Source organism: Notothenia rossii (assembly GCF_949606895.1).
Source record: "Notothenia rossii genome assembly, chromosome: 6".
Lineage (NCBI taxonomy): Eukaryota > Metazoa > Chordata > Actinopteri > Perciformes > Nototheniidae > Notothenia > Notothenia rossii.
In genome coordinates this window covers 12,466,524-12,482,911 of record NC_136909.1, presented here as the reverse complement: position 1 = coordinate 12,482,911, position 16,388 = coordinate 12,466,524, and the positions used below count along the sequence as shown (strand labels likewise).

At 39.4% G+C, this 16,388-nt stretch overlaps 2 protein-coding genes across 9 annotated transcripts in view; both read left to right on the top strand.

Moving 5' to 3' along the window:
* The window catches only part of sgsm1a (small G protein signaling modulator 1a), a 28,779-nt gene extending 16,541 nt beyond the window's left edge, over positions 1 to 12,238 (top strand). For 2 of the 8 annotated variants that reach the window (XM_079686171.1, XM_079686174.1), the window contains 16 exons: positions 544 to 707; positions 1,150 to 1,285; positions 1,755 to 1,898; positions 2,389 to 2,515; positions 3,685 to 3,749; positions 3,904 to 4,049; positions 4,899 to 5,027; positions 5,122 to 5,307; positions 5,862 to 5,933; positions 6,090 to 7,238; positions 7,338 to 7,462; positions 8,644 to 8,726; positions 8,858 to 8,967; positions 9,073 to 9,169; positions 9,564 to 9,731; positions 10,485 to 12,238. In XM_079686171.1, coding sequence (XP_079542297.1) covers positions 544 to 707; positions 1,150 to 1,285; positions 1,755 to 1,898; positions 2,389 to 2,515; positions 3,685 to 3,749; positions 3,904 to 4,049; positions 4,899 to 5,027; positions 5,122 to 5,307; positions 5,862 to 5,933; positions 6,090 to 7,238; positions 7,338 to 7,462; positions 8,644 to 8,726; positions 8,858 to 8,967; positions 9,073 to 9,169; positions 9,564 to 9,731; positions 10,485 to 10,573 — 2,990 coding nt within the window. In that variant the 3' untranslated portion in view covers positions 10,574 to 12,238. The remainder of the gene's footprint in view (positions 1 to 543; positions 708 to 1,149; positions 1,286 to 1,754; positions 1,899 to 2,388; positions 2,516 to 3,684; positions 3,750 to 3,903; positions 4,050 to 4,898; positions 5,028 to 5,121; positions 5,308 to 5,861; positions 5,934 to 6,089; positions 7,239 to 7,337; positions 7,463 to 8,643; positions 8,727 to 8,857; positions 8,968 to 9,072; positions 9,170 to 9,563; positions 9,732 to 10,484) is intronic. The other 6 variants (XM_079686172.1, XM_079686173.1, XM_079686176.1 and 3 more) reach the window with 6 other exon arrangements.
* A 1,033-nt stretch (positions 12,239 to 13,271) lies between these two features.
* gatc (glutamyl-tRNA amidotransferase subunit C) lies at positions 13,272 to 16,377 on the top strand. Its single transcript, XM_079686217.1, has 5 exons — positions 13,272 to 13,646; positions 13,872 to 13,922; positions 14,814 to 14,983; positions 15,116 to 15,219; positions 16,040 to 16,377. Exons 1-5 carry the CDS (start codon positions 13,458 to 13,460, stop codon positions 16,099 to 16,101), a joined length of 576 nt encoding a protein of 191 aa, XP_079542343.1. The 5' UTR covers positions 13,272 to 13,457; the 3' UTR covers positions 16,102 to 16,377.
* The last annotated feature ends 11 nt before the right edge of the window (positions 16,378 to 16,388 follow it).

Here is a 16,388-nt window from a genome sequence, read left to right as displayed (position 1 = left end):
TCATATAAAGATGTGCCTTTACCTCACTGGTTGTAGAAAAAACTTCTTATATTCGTTAGCATAGCTAGCTAACCAGATGCTAATAACAACAATGTTATTGACTGTATGATCAGTATGACAGATGAACAGATCGCCACTGGGCTTACAACTAAAGACACAGCCACGCAAAAGCTGCGGAATGTGTACGGCTCCTTATGGGTAGGCCTACTGCAATTTCTGAAGTGCCGGAGCTGCGTTCTGGTGCTCTCCGTCAGAACCACGTGATGACAGTTATTAGGCTCGTGTTGTGTTCAAGGACCCTGACCTTGGCCAGGAAAAACAGGCACTCGCTTGTTTAATTCTTTTGCGGTCTAGATTTCTTTAATTTTTGTCTTTTTTGTGTGTGTTTATAAATTACCTCAAGGGCCGTATGAAATGGTCTCGCGGTCCGTATATGGCCCGGGGGCCGGAGGTTCCCCACCCCTGGTCTAAATAAACACTGCTGTGGCATGAAATGGCATCATGAATAATTTAACATAAAGTCCTCTGGTATATCTCCTGCAGTTGACAGTGGGGGGACGGTGGTGCTGGTCAGTCAGGATGGGATCCAGAGACCTCCACTTCGCTTCCCAAGAGGAGGCCACTTGCTCCAGTTCCTCTCCTGCCTGGAGAATGGCCTGCTTCCCCACGGACAGCTGGACCCCCCGCTGTGGTCCCAGAGGGGAAAGGTCAGCACAGGAAGTCTTTATTTAGGGTCCCTAGCCTCACATACACTAAACAAATTACACATTAAAGGGCACTCAAATGCAGCATCAGCCTGATCAATACATCAATACATCAATAAATCAATAAAAACGACGTTTTGAAACGCATTGCATGGTTGTAATATTAGTCGGAGTGATAGTAATGAATATGTGGCGTAATGTTCTCTCTGCACCACAACACAGAAAGTGGCTTCTTTAATGAATGGATTTTTTTTTGATGGACTGTGAGTAGCATTTTATCTGCAGCTAAACAGTATAATAAAAACCGCCCATGCAGGTTCAGGCACTATTATTAAGCATGACACTCATCCTCTTTAATTCACATGGATGGCTAAACTGGGCTCTAATGGGTTGGAATGATTTAGTTGTTGGCATTAGTTAAATATTGTTTATATTCTCGTCACAGGGGAAGGTGTTTCCGAAGCTGCGGAACAGGGTTCCTCAGGGATCTGGATCCTCAGACTCGGTCTCGGATAAGGAGGAGGACGAGGCCACCGACTATGTCTTCCGCATCCTCTTTCCAAACAGCCACTCAGAGTTTGGTGAGATTCCCTCTTGAGAAGCAGACAGAGGTGGAAGAAGTACTCAGATCGTGTTCTTAAGTAAAAGTTAAGCAGAGTGCTGGAATACTCTGTTACAAGTAAAAGTCCTGTATTCAAAATATTACTCAAGTAAAACTACAAAAGTGTTGGAACCAAAAGCTACTAAAAGAAAAACGTAACAAAATAAAAGTACTCATTCAGATTGGCCCATTTTACAATCATATATAATTATGTATGTATCGAGCTGGTAAAGGTATAACTCATTTTGATTACTTAATGTACTGCTGGGTAGTTGTAATCCAGGTGTAACTAGTCTTTTGTAAGTGTTGATCATATTGTTTATCATCAATATACTTGAGTAAATGTATTTAGTAATTTGCACCACTGGAGGTAGATGAATGTGAGCGGCGCCCGCGGGCCTTTCCAGATTGTTGCATTTTCATTTATTGTCACACGTTGTTTGTTACAGTGACTGTAACCCATGCTCCCCATCTGACTTCCTCCCTCTCAGTTCCACTGAGTGGGCCGTCCCCCTTCAAAACAGGCATCCTGGTTGTCCCAAAGAGGTCCTGCAGCTGCCCTGAAGACCCCCCCACTCTCACAGGAAGCAGCTGTAACACAGTCACACCTCTGCTCTGTCTGTCAGCTTGCTTTAACTTCCTGATCTAATCTCCTCCTGACCTGTCCTGAGCCTCTGGCGATGTTTATCGATGTGTCCTGCGATTAAAACCCCTCCCACTCCCTGCCGCCCTTTTTACTGCATTACTGCGCAGTAACCTTTCAACAGCCGCTGCGTGGATAACTGATTGATCGATTTCCCTTTATAATAATGTAATTGAATTGGCCGGCTTCATGCTTTCACATTCTGCACCAGTTCAAGAATGCAAATGTACTCTCTTTGATATGCTTTAACAGGAATCAAACACAAAATTGTTCTCTCAGGTGCTTTTAGCGGATCACAGTCGATGAGCATAATTCTGCAAGTCTTTCCAGCTGTGTTTGAATCAATGTAATTAATGTTGAAAGCCTGTGTAGCGTAATGCTTTTAAAATGACAATGTTTGTGTGTGTGTGTGTGCATGTGTGTTGGTGTGTGTTTTGCAGTGACTCCTCCAGACTTGGACCAGGGAGCTACAATGTGGCATCCCACCCTCAGGAAGTCCTCGTGTTCCTCTTGTTCTCATGGCAGCTTCTCTGATGGAGCCACGCCTAAGGGGTGCAATCATGAGAGGTGAGGAATAAGCACGCTTTACACTGGACTGTGTTGTGTTCAGGGTTCGGAGGGGTTACTCTAAAAATGTAATCCGTTACAATTAATAGTTACCTTTAAATATATATGTAATAATCAGTAACCTAATCTGAGTATCACAATATAAAAGTAATGCATTCTGATTACTTTGTTACTTTTGGATTACCTCAAAATAAAATGCAATGCAAATGAAAACAAGAGAAAATAAATATCAATAAGGTGTTTTTATTTAAGTGTATTTAACAATGTAACCTTAGAAAAGAGAAAAACAAGATTTCCATACCAAAGAGTAGTAACAGTAATAGTTTACAAATGCTCTTTAACCTAATGCCTTCATCAAAAGCATAGACTGTATTTTTTTTATATATATATATCAGGTGTCCACCTACTGCATTAAAAAAGATATTATTTAAAATAAAGGATTATTTAGGTAGCCAGAATATAAATCATAAAGAATATTCATTCAGTATGTCTACCTATAATATATATATGTTTTTTAACACTGTAATCTTGCTAGTAATTTCAATTTAAAATTAACAGTAATCTGATTACTTGATTCGTTTAATGTAATTGTAATCAAATATTTACACTTAATTTTTTAATCCTGATTACGTAATCTTGTTACCTGGAATCTGTTACCCCTGAAGCCTTGTTGTGGTACATTGGGACAGGGAAACTGCTCAAGACACACAGTAACATGACACCCCATGACTTCGTACAGTGATATATCAGGAAAAACAAACCCTTTCTATGATTGTGCACAAACACATAGGTATATAAGTCCTTTAGAGCGCACACACAATACAGAGGAAACAGAGAAAGCAGCAAAGATACAACAACCAGGCAATTACCTAGGAGACAATTATGTGACATTTACCTCACTGACACATATTTGGAAAACAAGGTGATGAGCGAGGCAGATAAAACGGTTAAAGTTTATGGAAAAAAGGCCATCCTCAGAGCCAGTTTGTTCTATATGGCAGCACGACAATAATTAGCATGATAAAAGGTTAGACCTAACCCTGTAATAAACTCTACATGAGATACAGTTTTTAATGATGCATTGGGTAATTAGTTTAAGGATAGAGAAGAGAAATGTTTTTCCCTTAGGTGAAACACTGTAAGTGTGAATGTGCTGCGTCTTCCTGCAGGGCTCCTCTGAAGATGCTGTGCGACAACATGAAGAATCAGATCATCTCTCGGGCGTTTTATGGCTGTATGTGATCGCTTATTGTTTACACTGAAAAGCATTTGACATAAGTATTCACATTCAGTATGAAAAATGTGTTGGAAGAAGTGCGCAACATTCTCCTTTGAATTATCACTAACATCTGCAGAGCCACTAAGTAATGAGCTGTTTTGTCCTGCAGGGTTGGCGTACTGCCGTCACCTGTCCACCGTGCGCACACACCTCTCTGCGCTCGTCAATCACACCATCGTGGCGCCCGACGTGCCGTGCGACGCCTACAAAGGGCTCACCACAGACGTTTGGCAGACGTTCCTCCAGGACTGCACAGTAAGCATCGCTGGTGTCACAGCACTGCAACACAAACATCACACTGCTGCTGACATTATGCTGCACACACACACACACACACACACACACACACACACACACACACACACACACACACACACACACACACACACACACACACACACACACACACACACACACACACACACACACACGTCCACTCTCAGGCTTTCTCCCTCCATCAATCTTGTCTCTCATCCATATTCATCCTCTGTTAATCATGTGGCTCACACCATTAGTCTCACAACAGAGTGCATGAAGCATGACTAATGACCCTGTCAGTCTTAAAGTCCACACCTATCGTTAATTTAGACATTAGCAACGTTTATCTGAAGCCATTATAAGTTTGACCTCAACATAAATGTACATGCTTTACAAGCTAATATTTGAATGAAAACGGGTTTATTTGTTGTGAATAATACTTGTTTTGCCAAGTAGGTTTACACATACGACAAATTTGCCTTGGTGAAATAGTGCATACATAAACAAAGTGAAAGAAGATACATTCTAGGAAACACCAGTAAAACATTTAAAGAAAAAAAAAAAAAAAAACTATTATAACATTAATAAAATACTCAGAACAATCAAATTAAATATGTGCAGTATTCTTATGAAAAGTGTAAAGCTGTGCAGATATTAGGAGAGGTAGCTTATCTACACATGTGCAACATATTCAGAGGGTTGTGCAGATCTGGCAATACTGAAATGAAATAAATTAAAAACTACTACTACAGCTCTCTGTGTTGTTAATGCTGTGCAATGATTTGAAATGTTCTTTTAGGGAAAATCCAAAAGAGAAAAGAAAGTACTTGTGTCTTGTGTCTCCAGGCATACGAGGAGAAGGACCTGCTCCGCCTGGTGTACTACGGCGGGGTGGAGGCCTCGCTGCGTAAAGAGGTGTGGCCTTTCCTGCTGGGTCATTACCAGTTTGGAATGTCAGAAGCTGAGAGGAAGGAGGTTTGTAGTTTCCACAATTATATTTCTTTGTGTTCAGAGCGTTTTCTCCCTGAACCACTGACCCTTGATGGTACCCTCCTCCTCCTCCCCCCAGGTGGACGAGCAGGTGCGAGTGTGCTACCAGCAGACCATGAGTGAGTGGCTCGGCTGTGAGGAGATCGTCCGGCAGCGGGAGAAGGAGCAGCACGCGGCGGCCATAGCAAAGTGTTCCTCCGCAGCGAGCATGGACAGTCCCAGTCAGAAGATGATGAGCCACCACAACTCCTCCGTCAGCAATGAGGTGAATCACACTTATTTTCAGAGTTATAAAATAAATTCGACAAGTAAAAGTGTGTTTACTAGTTACAGGCTGTACTTCTCAGCGTGTTGAATCAGTTGTATAACTCTTCTGTAGCTTAATTTTTGAAAAGTCAAAGTTTCAAATGTTCTTTATCCTGCAACGTCACACAATTGTAATTTGAAATCCTCAGAGTATCCCTTTAAAGGTCACCTATTATGCAAAATCCACTTGTTCATGTCTTTTATACATCAACATGTGTCCCCTCTGTGTAAAGACATTCTGAAAGTTTCAGGAACAAAGATTCTCTCTCTTTTTGTCCTGATCCATTTATATAAAACCTGTCTGAAAATGAGCTGATCAGATTTTGGCCACTTTATGATGTCATACCGATTTTTTGGCTCTTGTACCCATTAACCAATCACCAACCAAGGTAACCCCCCCCCCCTTATCACCTGAATCTCCTCCTAGAGCACCATTGTGTTCTTTCTAACCAAATATCTCTCAGAGGGGCGTGGGGAGTGGCTCCTTATTTTCTCCTTATCTTTATTACCCAGTCCCAGTCCTCCCAGAGCTCAGACAGGCAGAGTCTGGCTCGCCTGCAGAGTGACTCCAGCAGCAGCACACAGGTATGACTCACTCACCAGATAGCAGCCTGTGTAGATGGTCTTCTAAAAAGGGCCTTTCAAAGACTGAAATGGTGTTTAGACTTCTTGTATCCGGATCCTAAAGTAATGCATGTGATCTCAACCCTTTTCAACATCCCTGCATTTTTCCCTTGCTAGTTCTTCACATCCTCCCACCCCTTCCCCTGGAGTAGCCTGCTTCCCTTTGGCTTGTTCTTTCAGGTGTTTGAGTCCGTGGAGGAGGTTGACCCGATCGAGACGGAGCCCAAGAGCGAAGAGGCCAAACAGGTGCCAAAGATACCCAACGGGGCTCTGCAGAACGGGACGAGCTCTCCCGACTCCGGACATCCTTCTTCCCGCAACTTCTCCGTCACCTCCGGCCTGTCGGATGGCTCCCTCACAGAGGACAGCGCTGCACCTGATGCTACCCCAAAACCTGCCGCCATCCCTCAGGCACCGCAGAGCCCAGTCAAACCGGCAGACAGTGAAGGTCTCACAGAGAAGAAAGGTAGTGTGAAGAACAACCAGGAGGAAGAGGAGAAGGAGAGAGGACATGTGACCAGAACTGAAGAAAACATCAAGACTGAGGAGCTGTCGAATGCCAAGGAAGTGACAAGTGTGCAAGCCAAAACCCAAGAGGCCGCTGATGAGTCTGGAGAAATTCAAACAGAGAAGCCAGAAAGTGAAGATAAAGATGCACTTAAAGGAATTGAAGGGGAAACGGAGAAAGAAGGGCCAGATACGATGGTATCACCAGCTGCTGCCATCAAATCTAAAGGAGAACTTGTTGAGCAAAGTCTGACTGAAGAAGCAGAATTAAATGCTGAGGGAAAGACAGAGATTAAGAATATAGCAGAAACAGATGTGGAAAAAACAAAGGAAATGGATGAATCAAAGAAGAGTAAACCACAAGAGTTTGTGTTGGAAGAAAAGAAAGAAAATGTATCTGTTCATCCAGTGGACCCCGTGGTTGAGAAGAACCTGATTTTCCCAGTAGACTCGACAGCCAGAGAGGCCTACTTTTCCTCTCAGAAAGACGAGGCTCGGGTCATGACTGAATCTGACGAGTCGCCCTCCGCCATAGAGATGGAGGACATCCCTAAAGCCAACGTTTCCATGGTGCCTTGGAGCAGGAAGGGGCGTTGTGAAGCAGCCCCCCACCTGGAGCCCGGCCAGGAGGACGAGCAGGGAAAGCCCACTGCAGAGGAGCCACAGGGGGTGAACCTCTACCCTAACTTTGTCTCTCCGCCTGGACCTGGAGACCCTAAGAATGAAGCGCCCTCCCAAGAGTCTGGGAGTCCCTTCACTGTATGAATCAGATTTTCAAATGTAAAAAAAAAAAACCTTTCTATGTGTTGTTGTTGTTGTTGAGCTTATTTAATGTATTTTTTGTGTTGTTTGTTTCAGCAAGAGCTTTTGGACTTGTATACATTAAATCTGCACCGGATTGAAAAGGATGTCCAGCGCTGTGACCGAAACTATTGGTACTTCACTCCCGCCAACCTGGAGAAGCTGCGCAACATCATGTGCAGGTAAAACACTCACAGCATCAGGATGTTAAAGAATACAGACATGCTGATTTCATCCTTCTTAGTATCTACTGAAAATGGCTTATCTACATTTTAAGGCTGGCGGTATGAATGTAAATGTGCTAATGAGTGTTGGTGTTATAATAATAACCATTTATTTTGTGTCCATTCATCACATACTTTCCTGCTGGTAATTTGTCTAGAGAACCAAATGTGTTTCAATTCACAGCTGAAAATAGTCTACGACAAATGCATGATTTTCTCATTTTGAGTAACATTCACTCAAATCTAAAGTGCCTGGCTGTTTCAAGAAATTACGTAGCCTTTTAAACAATTTATAACTTTTTAAAGATTTAAGTCTTTAGTAGGTACAAACGTTTTGGGGCAGATTGCAAAATGATAGTCACTGAAGTCAGAAAGATGAGAGGGACAGAATAATACCACACCTTTTTGGTTTTGGTTTTTTCTGAGGATTTGAAAGGAAATGCAAGAAAGAAAACAGAAAAATGTATATGCCAGCTTATTCGGCCCAAACAAAAGCCCGTTAGAAAAGCTTAATCATTTTGCAGTAGTCGCCTTGATAAATGGTGATAAAACAGCGTCGAAAACACACTTTTTATACACCAGGTGCAGCTCAAAGTGCTTTCCCAACATGGCACGGATCACAAATTAAAACAAAAAACAAGAAATGAACTTCAGGTCAAACGTCTAAACCTTTACGCACGAACACATGCAGCATAACAAGATTATATAACAGTGCAAGGAACACAAGGAGGTAAAAGGTGTGATAAGTCAAAGGAAATACAATAAAATAATAATGATCCCTCTGTTAAATAAAGGCAGAATTAACACAAAATAATTTAATACAATATTTAAACAAAATAAATAAAACAATATGAATAATAAAGATTAAAAGACTGCTAATAAAACTATAAAATAAATAAACATAAATTAAGACCTATAAAATAAATACCTCAATAAAACCATATACAAATAAATAATACTAATTATAAAGATTGAAAGAGGGTTGTCGCTACTAAAAAGTTGACCTAAAAAGTCTTCAGCTGTAAAAACGTCCATTGAGTTGGTAAATGTGTGAATACCTCTCAATCCTGATCAGAGGGTGACTCAGCGGATGAGTGGCAGATAAAAAGCGTTCACTTCTCTCGATTGTATATTAACAGCTACATCTGGAGGCACCTGGACATCGGCTACGTGCAGGGCATGTGTGATCTGCTGGCTCCACTTCTTGTCATCCTGGATGACGGTGAGTCAACACTGAATCACCTCTCTTCTCTGACATTTGGTGTATTTTTACAATTATTGATGGAACAACAGAGGACAGTTTGCCCACACACGTTCTCACTCCTGCTTCCTCTCTCTGTTTCCTGCTATCAGAGGCCATGGCCTTCAGCTGTTTCACTGAGCTCATGAAGAGAATGAATCAAAACTTCCCCCACGGAGGAGCTATGGATACCCACTTTGCCAACATGCGCTCTCTTATTCAGGTGACCTTTCAAATCCAACAGGTATTAATAAATGCATTCATTACCAACAAACGTCACACTTTTTTACACCTTTCCTTTGCATTTTCTGATCCCCTCTCTGCGTAGATCCTGGATTCTGAGATGTTTGAGCTAATGCACCAGAACGGAGACTATACCCACTTCTACTTCTGCTACCGCTGGTTTCTCCTAGACTTCAAGCGAGGTAAAGTGGTGTGAAAGGGTTTGAGCCAATTAGAGGAGAGAGAAATGCCCTCCTCTTTAAGCCCTGTTGCTGGATAAAAGGCCAAACACCTCTGCAGCTTGCTAACAAGACATTTAGTTATCTAGCCTTGGAAAGTATTTGGTGGTCAGCTATATGTTTTGGAAGCCCTTCCTGGGAGTTGCTTATGAAATAATTGCTGTGTGTTGCAGCGGCAGGCTTTATTAAAAAAAAAAGACTTTTTGTCACCTTGCTATCTGAGTAAACCTTTCCTCTCACACCTGCTTCCACTCCTATCTTTCTCCACTGATAACGCCACTTCCTGCAAACTCCCATCGGAGCCTTCAAATACAAAATGTGGTCCGACTCTCGTCTCTTTTTGTGATTTGTCTTCCAGAGCTGGTGTACGATGACGTGTTTGCAGTGTGGGAAACTATCTGGGCCGCCAAGTATGCCTCTTCTAGCCACTTTGTGCTTTTCATTGCTCTGGCGCTGGTGGAGATCTACAGGGACATCATCCTGGAGAACAACATGGACTTCACTGAAATCATTAAGTTCTTCAATGGTAAAATATGGCTCTTTACAGCTGAGATGGTTGACAAACAATCACTACCAAAACAGTTTTATAATTTGGTCCTTGGCTTTGAAGCAGCTCTGTGAAGGCTTAGTTAATAACCTAAGGGATGTCATTGAGGTTGTAAATAAAAAATGATAAAGTAAATCCTCCAATGGAACCTTGTAGCAGGGAATTTGAAAATGATTATTTACCATTTGGCCCTTGTGCAACTAATATATTTTTAGTTGCATTATGGGAATTGTAGGAACCATCATTGTGAGAGCTAGACTCACAATAGGGACCTAAAGTCTGAATACTCAATGTCGCCATCTGCTGCACCGATGTTGTCCATTCTTTTAACATATCTTCTCTACAAGTCCCAAGTATTATAAACCTGACACTGGACCTGAGTCCTGATTAAGATTTGTCAAATAAAGAGCTGTGATAGGTTGGTTGTTTTTACCACCAGGGAAACAGGTGAATTAAACAGCAATGTATAGGTCTGGAACCAAGCTTAAACTTAATAAAATAGCAATACTAAATAACTAGAATAATCATTTAATTGTAATCCACTGGAAACTGATGCTTCACTGTTGAGCCTATGTCACTGGTTGCTAAAAAAATTTTTTTTAATGAAACTAGGATGATTTACAAATTAGCTGTGACACACCTGTTACCCAGACATTTAAGAAAAGGTATTTCCATAAGTATCCTTCTTCTGGTTTTCAAACAATACATGAATTGTGTTTCTTTGTCTTTCAGAAATGGCTGAGCACCACAACACGAAGCAGATTTTGACCATGGCCAGAGACCTGGTTTGCAAGGTGCAGATTCTGATAGAGAACAAGTGATTGGGTTCTCTGTCTTCTTTCTCCTTCCAAGTAAAGTGTGAACGGCTGTAGCAGCACAAGAAGAAAACACATCTGAGAACACACACACACACACACACACACACACACACACACACACACACACACACACACACACACACACACACACACACACACACACACACACACACACACACACACACACACACACACACACACACACACTAAGCCTTTACAATCACGGTATGCTGCTATGAGCCTTTTTGACTGTATCCACAATGTTGTTCTTGTTGTCAACAGCTGTATCTGTAAATTATGCTACATATTTGTCAGTATGTTCAAGTGAAAACAGATGTATTTGAAAAAGCATTTTTTTCATTTAAAAATATTTTTGTGAGAAATACCGTAAGTGTAAATCTTAATCAGAGTGCACTTAATATTTTGAGATAATTATGGTTTAAGTTCCACCTTTCAAACCAAAAACACAGAGCTGAATTCCACCAGAGAGTATATTTGTGAGATTAAAGCATTGTTATAACAGATTATGATAGATATTTTAATAGTCAAAGTCTACAAAATCAAGCCTATCAGTAAGTAACCTCCATATACCTGTCCCTTAATGAATGAAGAATGTCAGCAGACTTTTAATTTGATTTAAATCAACAACCCAAAAGTAAATGACTGGCTTTTAGTCCAACATGTTACTTATTATGTATCATTTAACTTTTAGCACCATGTCAGTGAGTTAGCTTCCAACAGTATTTTTAATGTTTTTGTTGAACTGCCTCGTCTGCCAAATATTGTCTTTATTTGTTAAGTGTGAATTGTACTGTAATGAGAGAAAAAAGTGTTTTTAATTATGAGGATTATATTATGTCAAAGCATAACCTAATATTGAAGTGACCTATGGATGTCTGGGCAGAGATTTATATAAAGCAACAAGCCTGATTTGTTAGCCTCTTCCGTTATTTTTTATTATCCAGTGAACCATTTTTTCATTTTGTAAATTGTGCCGTTTACTCACCTTGATTTTTGTCTTGTGTTGTCTGTCACCTGTTCTTTGAATGTTAGCCTCAGCTTGAATATGATCATGAATTGGGACGATATGATGAGACGATTAAATATTTAGTCACAGTTACCAAATGAAAGGTTTTGCTGTGCAACGTTAATCAGATGATTTAGTGTGAGACAGATTAGACAGAGATGAACATTTAAAGTACAGATTAAGTTGCGTGAAACGGTGTTGATGTTTTGGCAGATTTGGGTCTTGTGAAGAAAACATATATATGCTTTTACCTCCGTAATTAATACTAATATTGGTCTCAAATACCAACATTCATTGCCTAGAACATCACTCTGTTGCTCTTCGGGTGTTGTTTCATGAATATGGTAAGATGAACTGCTTTTAAAATAGGTGTTTGTTTGTGAACGCTAACTGCTGTCAGAAAACCTTTATTGTAACATTGATTAAGTAAATCATTATTTATTTGTTTTTTCATTCAGATGCTGCTTTGTTGTTAAAGCTGATATTTTTATTTTGTGGCCAGTTCTAAATGTGTATTGAAAAACAATCAAATTCTATACTAAGAGTTCCTATATATATATATATAGGATTAAATTAAAATTAAATGGTATATGTTCTTATAATAAAACAATAAAAATGGAATCATAACTATTTTTCCAAAACATCTTGTGTGTTTTATTCGACCTATAGGGGAACATTGGCTGAAGTGCTTAAGGCAGCTCATGGCTAAAAAAAAAATCAAAACAGACATTGGCTGGACCCTCAGATCAAAAATATACAGTATAAGAAACATACACTCTCGCCGGGTCTAGTTTAATGTGTTTCTTTGTTCATTGATATGATAGCAACAAGTCAAAAGTAGTCCCCTGCAGTACTCATATAGAACAAATTCATTGCAAAAGATGCAACCTATTCCCCACTTTATCTCACCTCAATTCTCCTAAAAAAATATATACCACAGAAAAACAAAGCAAAATGAATATACTTACATGTTAATACAGTATGTAAAGTTTGTTATTGCTCTTATATATTCGTTCTTAAATACATTCAATATAAAAAACACTTTGGCTCAGTTGAAACGATTAAACATCATAAACCGGGGAGGTGGATTTGCATCAATAGGCGCATCATCTATTATCAGTTATTATAATACTTGCTGAGGGGAACCCTGCTGCTTAAATAATGACCGGGCTGGAAAGATTGTAAATATGCCTGTGTGCTGTGGATCAGAAATTAAAAATCTTCCGCCCGAATAGGGACTTGAACCCTAGACCCTCAGATTAAAAGTCTGATGCTCTACCGACTGAGCTATCCGGGCGCTCAGGAGTGTAGAAATGACATACTCATATATAAATGTGTTAATATACAAATATTTGTCGCTAAGCGTTGTCTGCTATCAGAGTTATATCTCCATTTAATTATTACTTAACATTTCAAATGATAAACTATAATGTAAATTATTAATATGACGTTTTTACAATAGTACGGATGTGTCAACAACGACAACTCATATCTGGCTATGAAGCGTCGGTTTATAAATCTATCGATATATATTTCTGATGTGTTGTACTTTACACGAGTCACTGTTAAAGGTGAAATGAATATAACAACATTATTTAACATTTAGGACGCCAGCACTTTATTGCAGTGTGTTTTTGTTTGGGCTATATAATCCAAAAGAAAGAAGGAAGTGGAAGTACCCTCTCGCTTCCCCTAGTCCCACAACATCCCGTGAGCTAACGTTAGCCACAGCAGGTCGTTAGCTACATGTGCTAGTTTAGACCTCAGTACTGACCTTCCTGTTTAGTTATTTATTACCCAGAAAATGTGACAACTTTGATATACTTCTCGGGCATATCTCACTACCTTATTATTCAGAACATGTCGGTGGTAAGTCTCGCTGTGAAACGCTCCTGTCGTGGCGTGTCACTTAATTCATGTAACCTGTTAGCTAACGATGGATACTCAATAACAAACGAGGAGATCTTCCACAGAAGAAGGAAAATCTTCCTGCAGAGCCACAACACACATTTAACGCGACTGTTGAGCTCTCGACCACTTAACTCCAGGGTAAAATGAAATGTCAATGATTTTTGATTTAACTTGCAGTCCGTGCAATCAGCACCCAATGCAAAACAAAGACTTTGCAGCTTTAAAAGTACTATTTTATCTGTTGTATTGTGTTGCACTGTTGGAGGAGCCTGTGACCTAAGATTTTCATTGTCATAACTACACTGTAGCTATGCACACATGACAATAAAAGACTTGAAACTGTAACCTGGGTGTCTCTTCTAGGTACCAGAGGCTGCAACATGGGAACCAGTACCAGAGGACCAACTTCCCCCGGTAGGGTCCTCGTGTCTAGTTGAAAAATATACATTACTAGCATAAAGACATGCTGTGTGAACTAATGCTCTGAAATTCATGTTAGATTGTAGGTATTTAGTTAAAAGCGTCTTAAACAATTGTTATTCTCAAATATATTCGATGAGGGACTAAATCCCCAGTTCTTGTTGCTGACAACAAGGTATAAAAAGGTGTATCTGTTATTATCATGAGGCTTAAGAAAGGTTTGAAATATCAAATGGATTTCACCGGTTGATATCTCCACAATTATCTTTTGTTAAAGAATGTAATTTCCTTTTTTTGAAGGGAGGTGGTATATTTTGAGTAGTGCTTCAATAATGAGTAAATTGACAAAAAATAATCTACTACTTAGTATTTTCTGTAGCAGACAAACAAATACAAATGCTGTTTTTTAAGCCTCTGAATTATGTAGATTGCTTACTTTTCTCTGTTTGATATTAAATAATAAAATATGTTAATATTAAACTGTGCATCTTTTGTTTTGGTACTGACAAAACCAGAAATTTAAAGACACCAATTTAGGCTTTAAAAAACTGGGATAGACATATTTTCTTATTATCTTACATTTTACAGAGAAAGGAATACATCCACAAGATAATAAGTAGATTAATTGATTATGAAAATAAAATGTAGGTGTGGCTTTAGTTTTGAGGGACAAAATCTCACAATATTGTCAAAATTAAAAAACTTCAGAGATTACCAAAGGTAGAGTTATTGGGCATGAGTCATGGCAGTGTGTGCTGATTAGAAATTATGAATGGAGGCAATTACTTTATTCAATGGTTACTAACAGTTAAAGACATTCTTAAAAGATTGTCGAAAGAATGTGTCATGCATACATTTCTTACGCAACAGACTTTTAATTGACAGCCTGTGCATATCCCTGCCGACCTGGTGGACCAACTGGAGCGACTGGCGTTGGTGGATTTCCGCACCAAACAGGGACTGGCCTGTTTGGAGGAAGCCATCAGATTTGCAGATCAGCTTCATGCTGTTGACACTTCAGGGGTGGAACCAATGGATTCAGTTCTGGAGGACAGGTATGGTTCAACAATTTATGAAAACAGTGTATTTGTATGTTGGCCTCCTCATCCCAGCTATATCAAATCAGCCCCAACTGCAGCACAGTTTTAAACTGAGCCTATTGCATGAATATTGTTTCATCCATTCAGGTCATTAAACCTTAGGGAGGATGCAGTGACGGAAGGGGACTGTGCTGAAGAACTGCTTCAGCTCTCCAAACACACTGTTGAAGAATATTTTGTGGCACCACCAGGTGAGAAAAAAACCTGAATACATGTATTTTTAAACATTAGAGCGGATTGAATCATTGGTTTTAAATAATTAAGAGTATATGGGAATGAAATTGAACCAGGCGTCATTGGTTGCTCTACACTTGCCTGCACTATATTCTCTTCCCATACATTTGTACTACTGGCTTCTCTATGGCTGAATAGCTATTCAGAGTTTTTTCCAAATATGAATATGGACTTGTGCAATATCCAAATTGCACAAGGCACAATATTTGATGAAGTTAAATGTGTGTAAAGTTACCATTTTCTATTAAGCAGTGTTGTGATTCACTAACCAGATTCTAAAGGCTTTAGAAATCTTAGTTAGGTACAGATCCTCGCAAAATAAATCTGCATGATCAATTTCATATATTATTCAATGAAAATAAGATTAATGATGCAATAATCACCATTCCCTCCAACATAGTGAGATATATCATACTTGCAATGACAGTCAAATTAAACGCAATAAAAACAAATGTCTACATTGTTCTGCTCTAGCCCTCAGTGCATAAATCTCTCTGTGTATTCACATCTTAACTGCTGTCTCTTGTGCTTTTATCTACAGTTTGTATCTTGGCAACTGTCTCTCTTTTTTTATCCTGTACATATCTTATTCATTTCACACTGTTCATACTGTTAATACTGTAGGCATCATACCCTGAGCGTTTTGTAATCAATTTGTTTAGTTATTCTCTATATGCTCTGTATAATAATTTAAACTAAAGGATGATGAATCAGTTTCCTCCTGTTTCATTGTGACTGTAAATATCCTTAACTGACTTCTTTTTTTTTTCACCACAGGAAATATTCCTCTACCAACGAGGGAGGAAAGGGCCACCATACTAAAACATTCAGAGTTATGATATTTATTACAAATAGTACATTTTGGAAGTTAAATAAAAACCTGACTTTATTGTTATTGTTTAGTTTCATTTACCCCTGCAGTTTGGTTACTTCTCTTCTTAGTTTCGGTTTCATTTCATCAACATGGTGAGTCAGCAGTGTTTTGAACACCTGTGTTATGAGGAATTCATAAGGAATGTTGCACAGGGCTTGTGATTTACATTGTGACAGTGATTGTCATGTGTCCCGATTTTATTCATGTGTTGTTTAACTTGGGTAATAAAAAATATTTTCTATCTTTTTGTTT

Bases quoted from the DNA above. Each gene is read 5' to 3' on its own strand.
- gatc (XM_079686217.1), top strand. From the start codon at position 13,458: ATGTCGGTGGTAAGTCTCGCTGTGAAACGCTCCTGTCGTGGCGTGTCA. The intron at 13,923-14,813 runs GTAGGGTCCTCG...TTTAATTGACAG, and splicing joins CAGAGGACCAACTTCCCCCG to CCTGTGCATATCCCTGCCGA. The intron at 14,984-15,115 runs GTATGGTTCAAC...TCATCCATTCAG, and splicing joins GATTCAGTTCTGGAGGACAG to GTCATTAAACCTTAGGGAGG.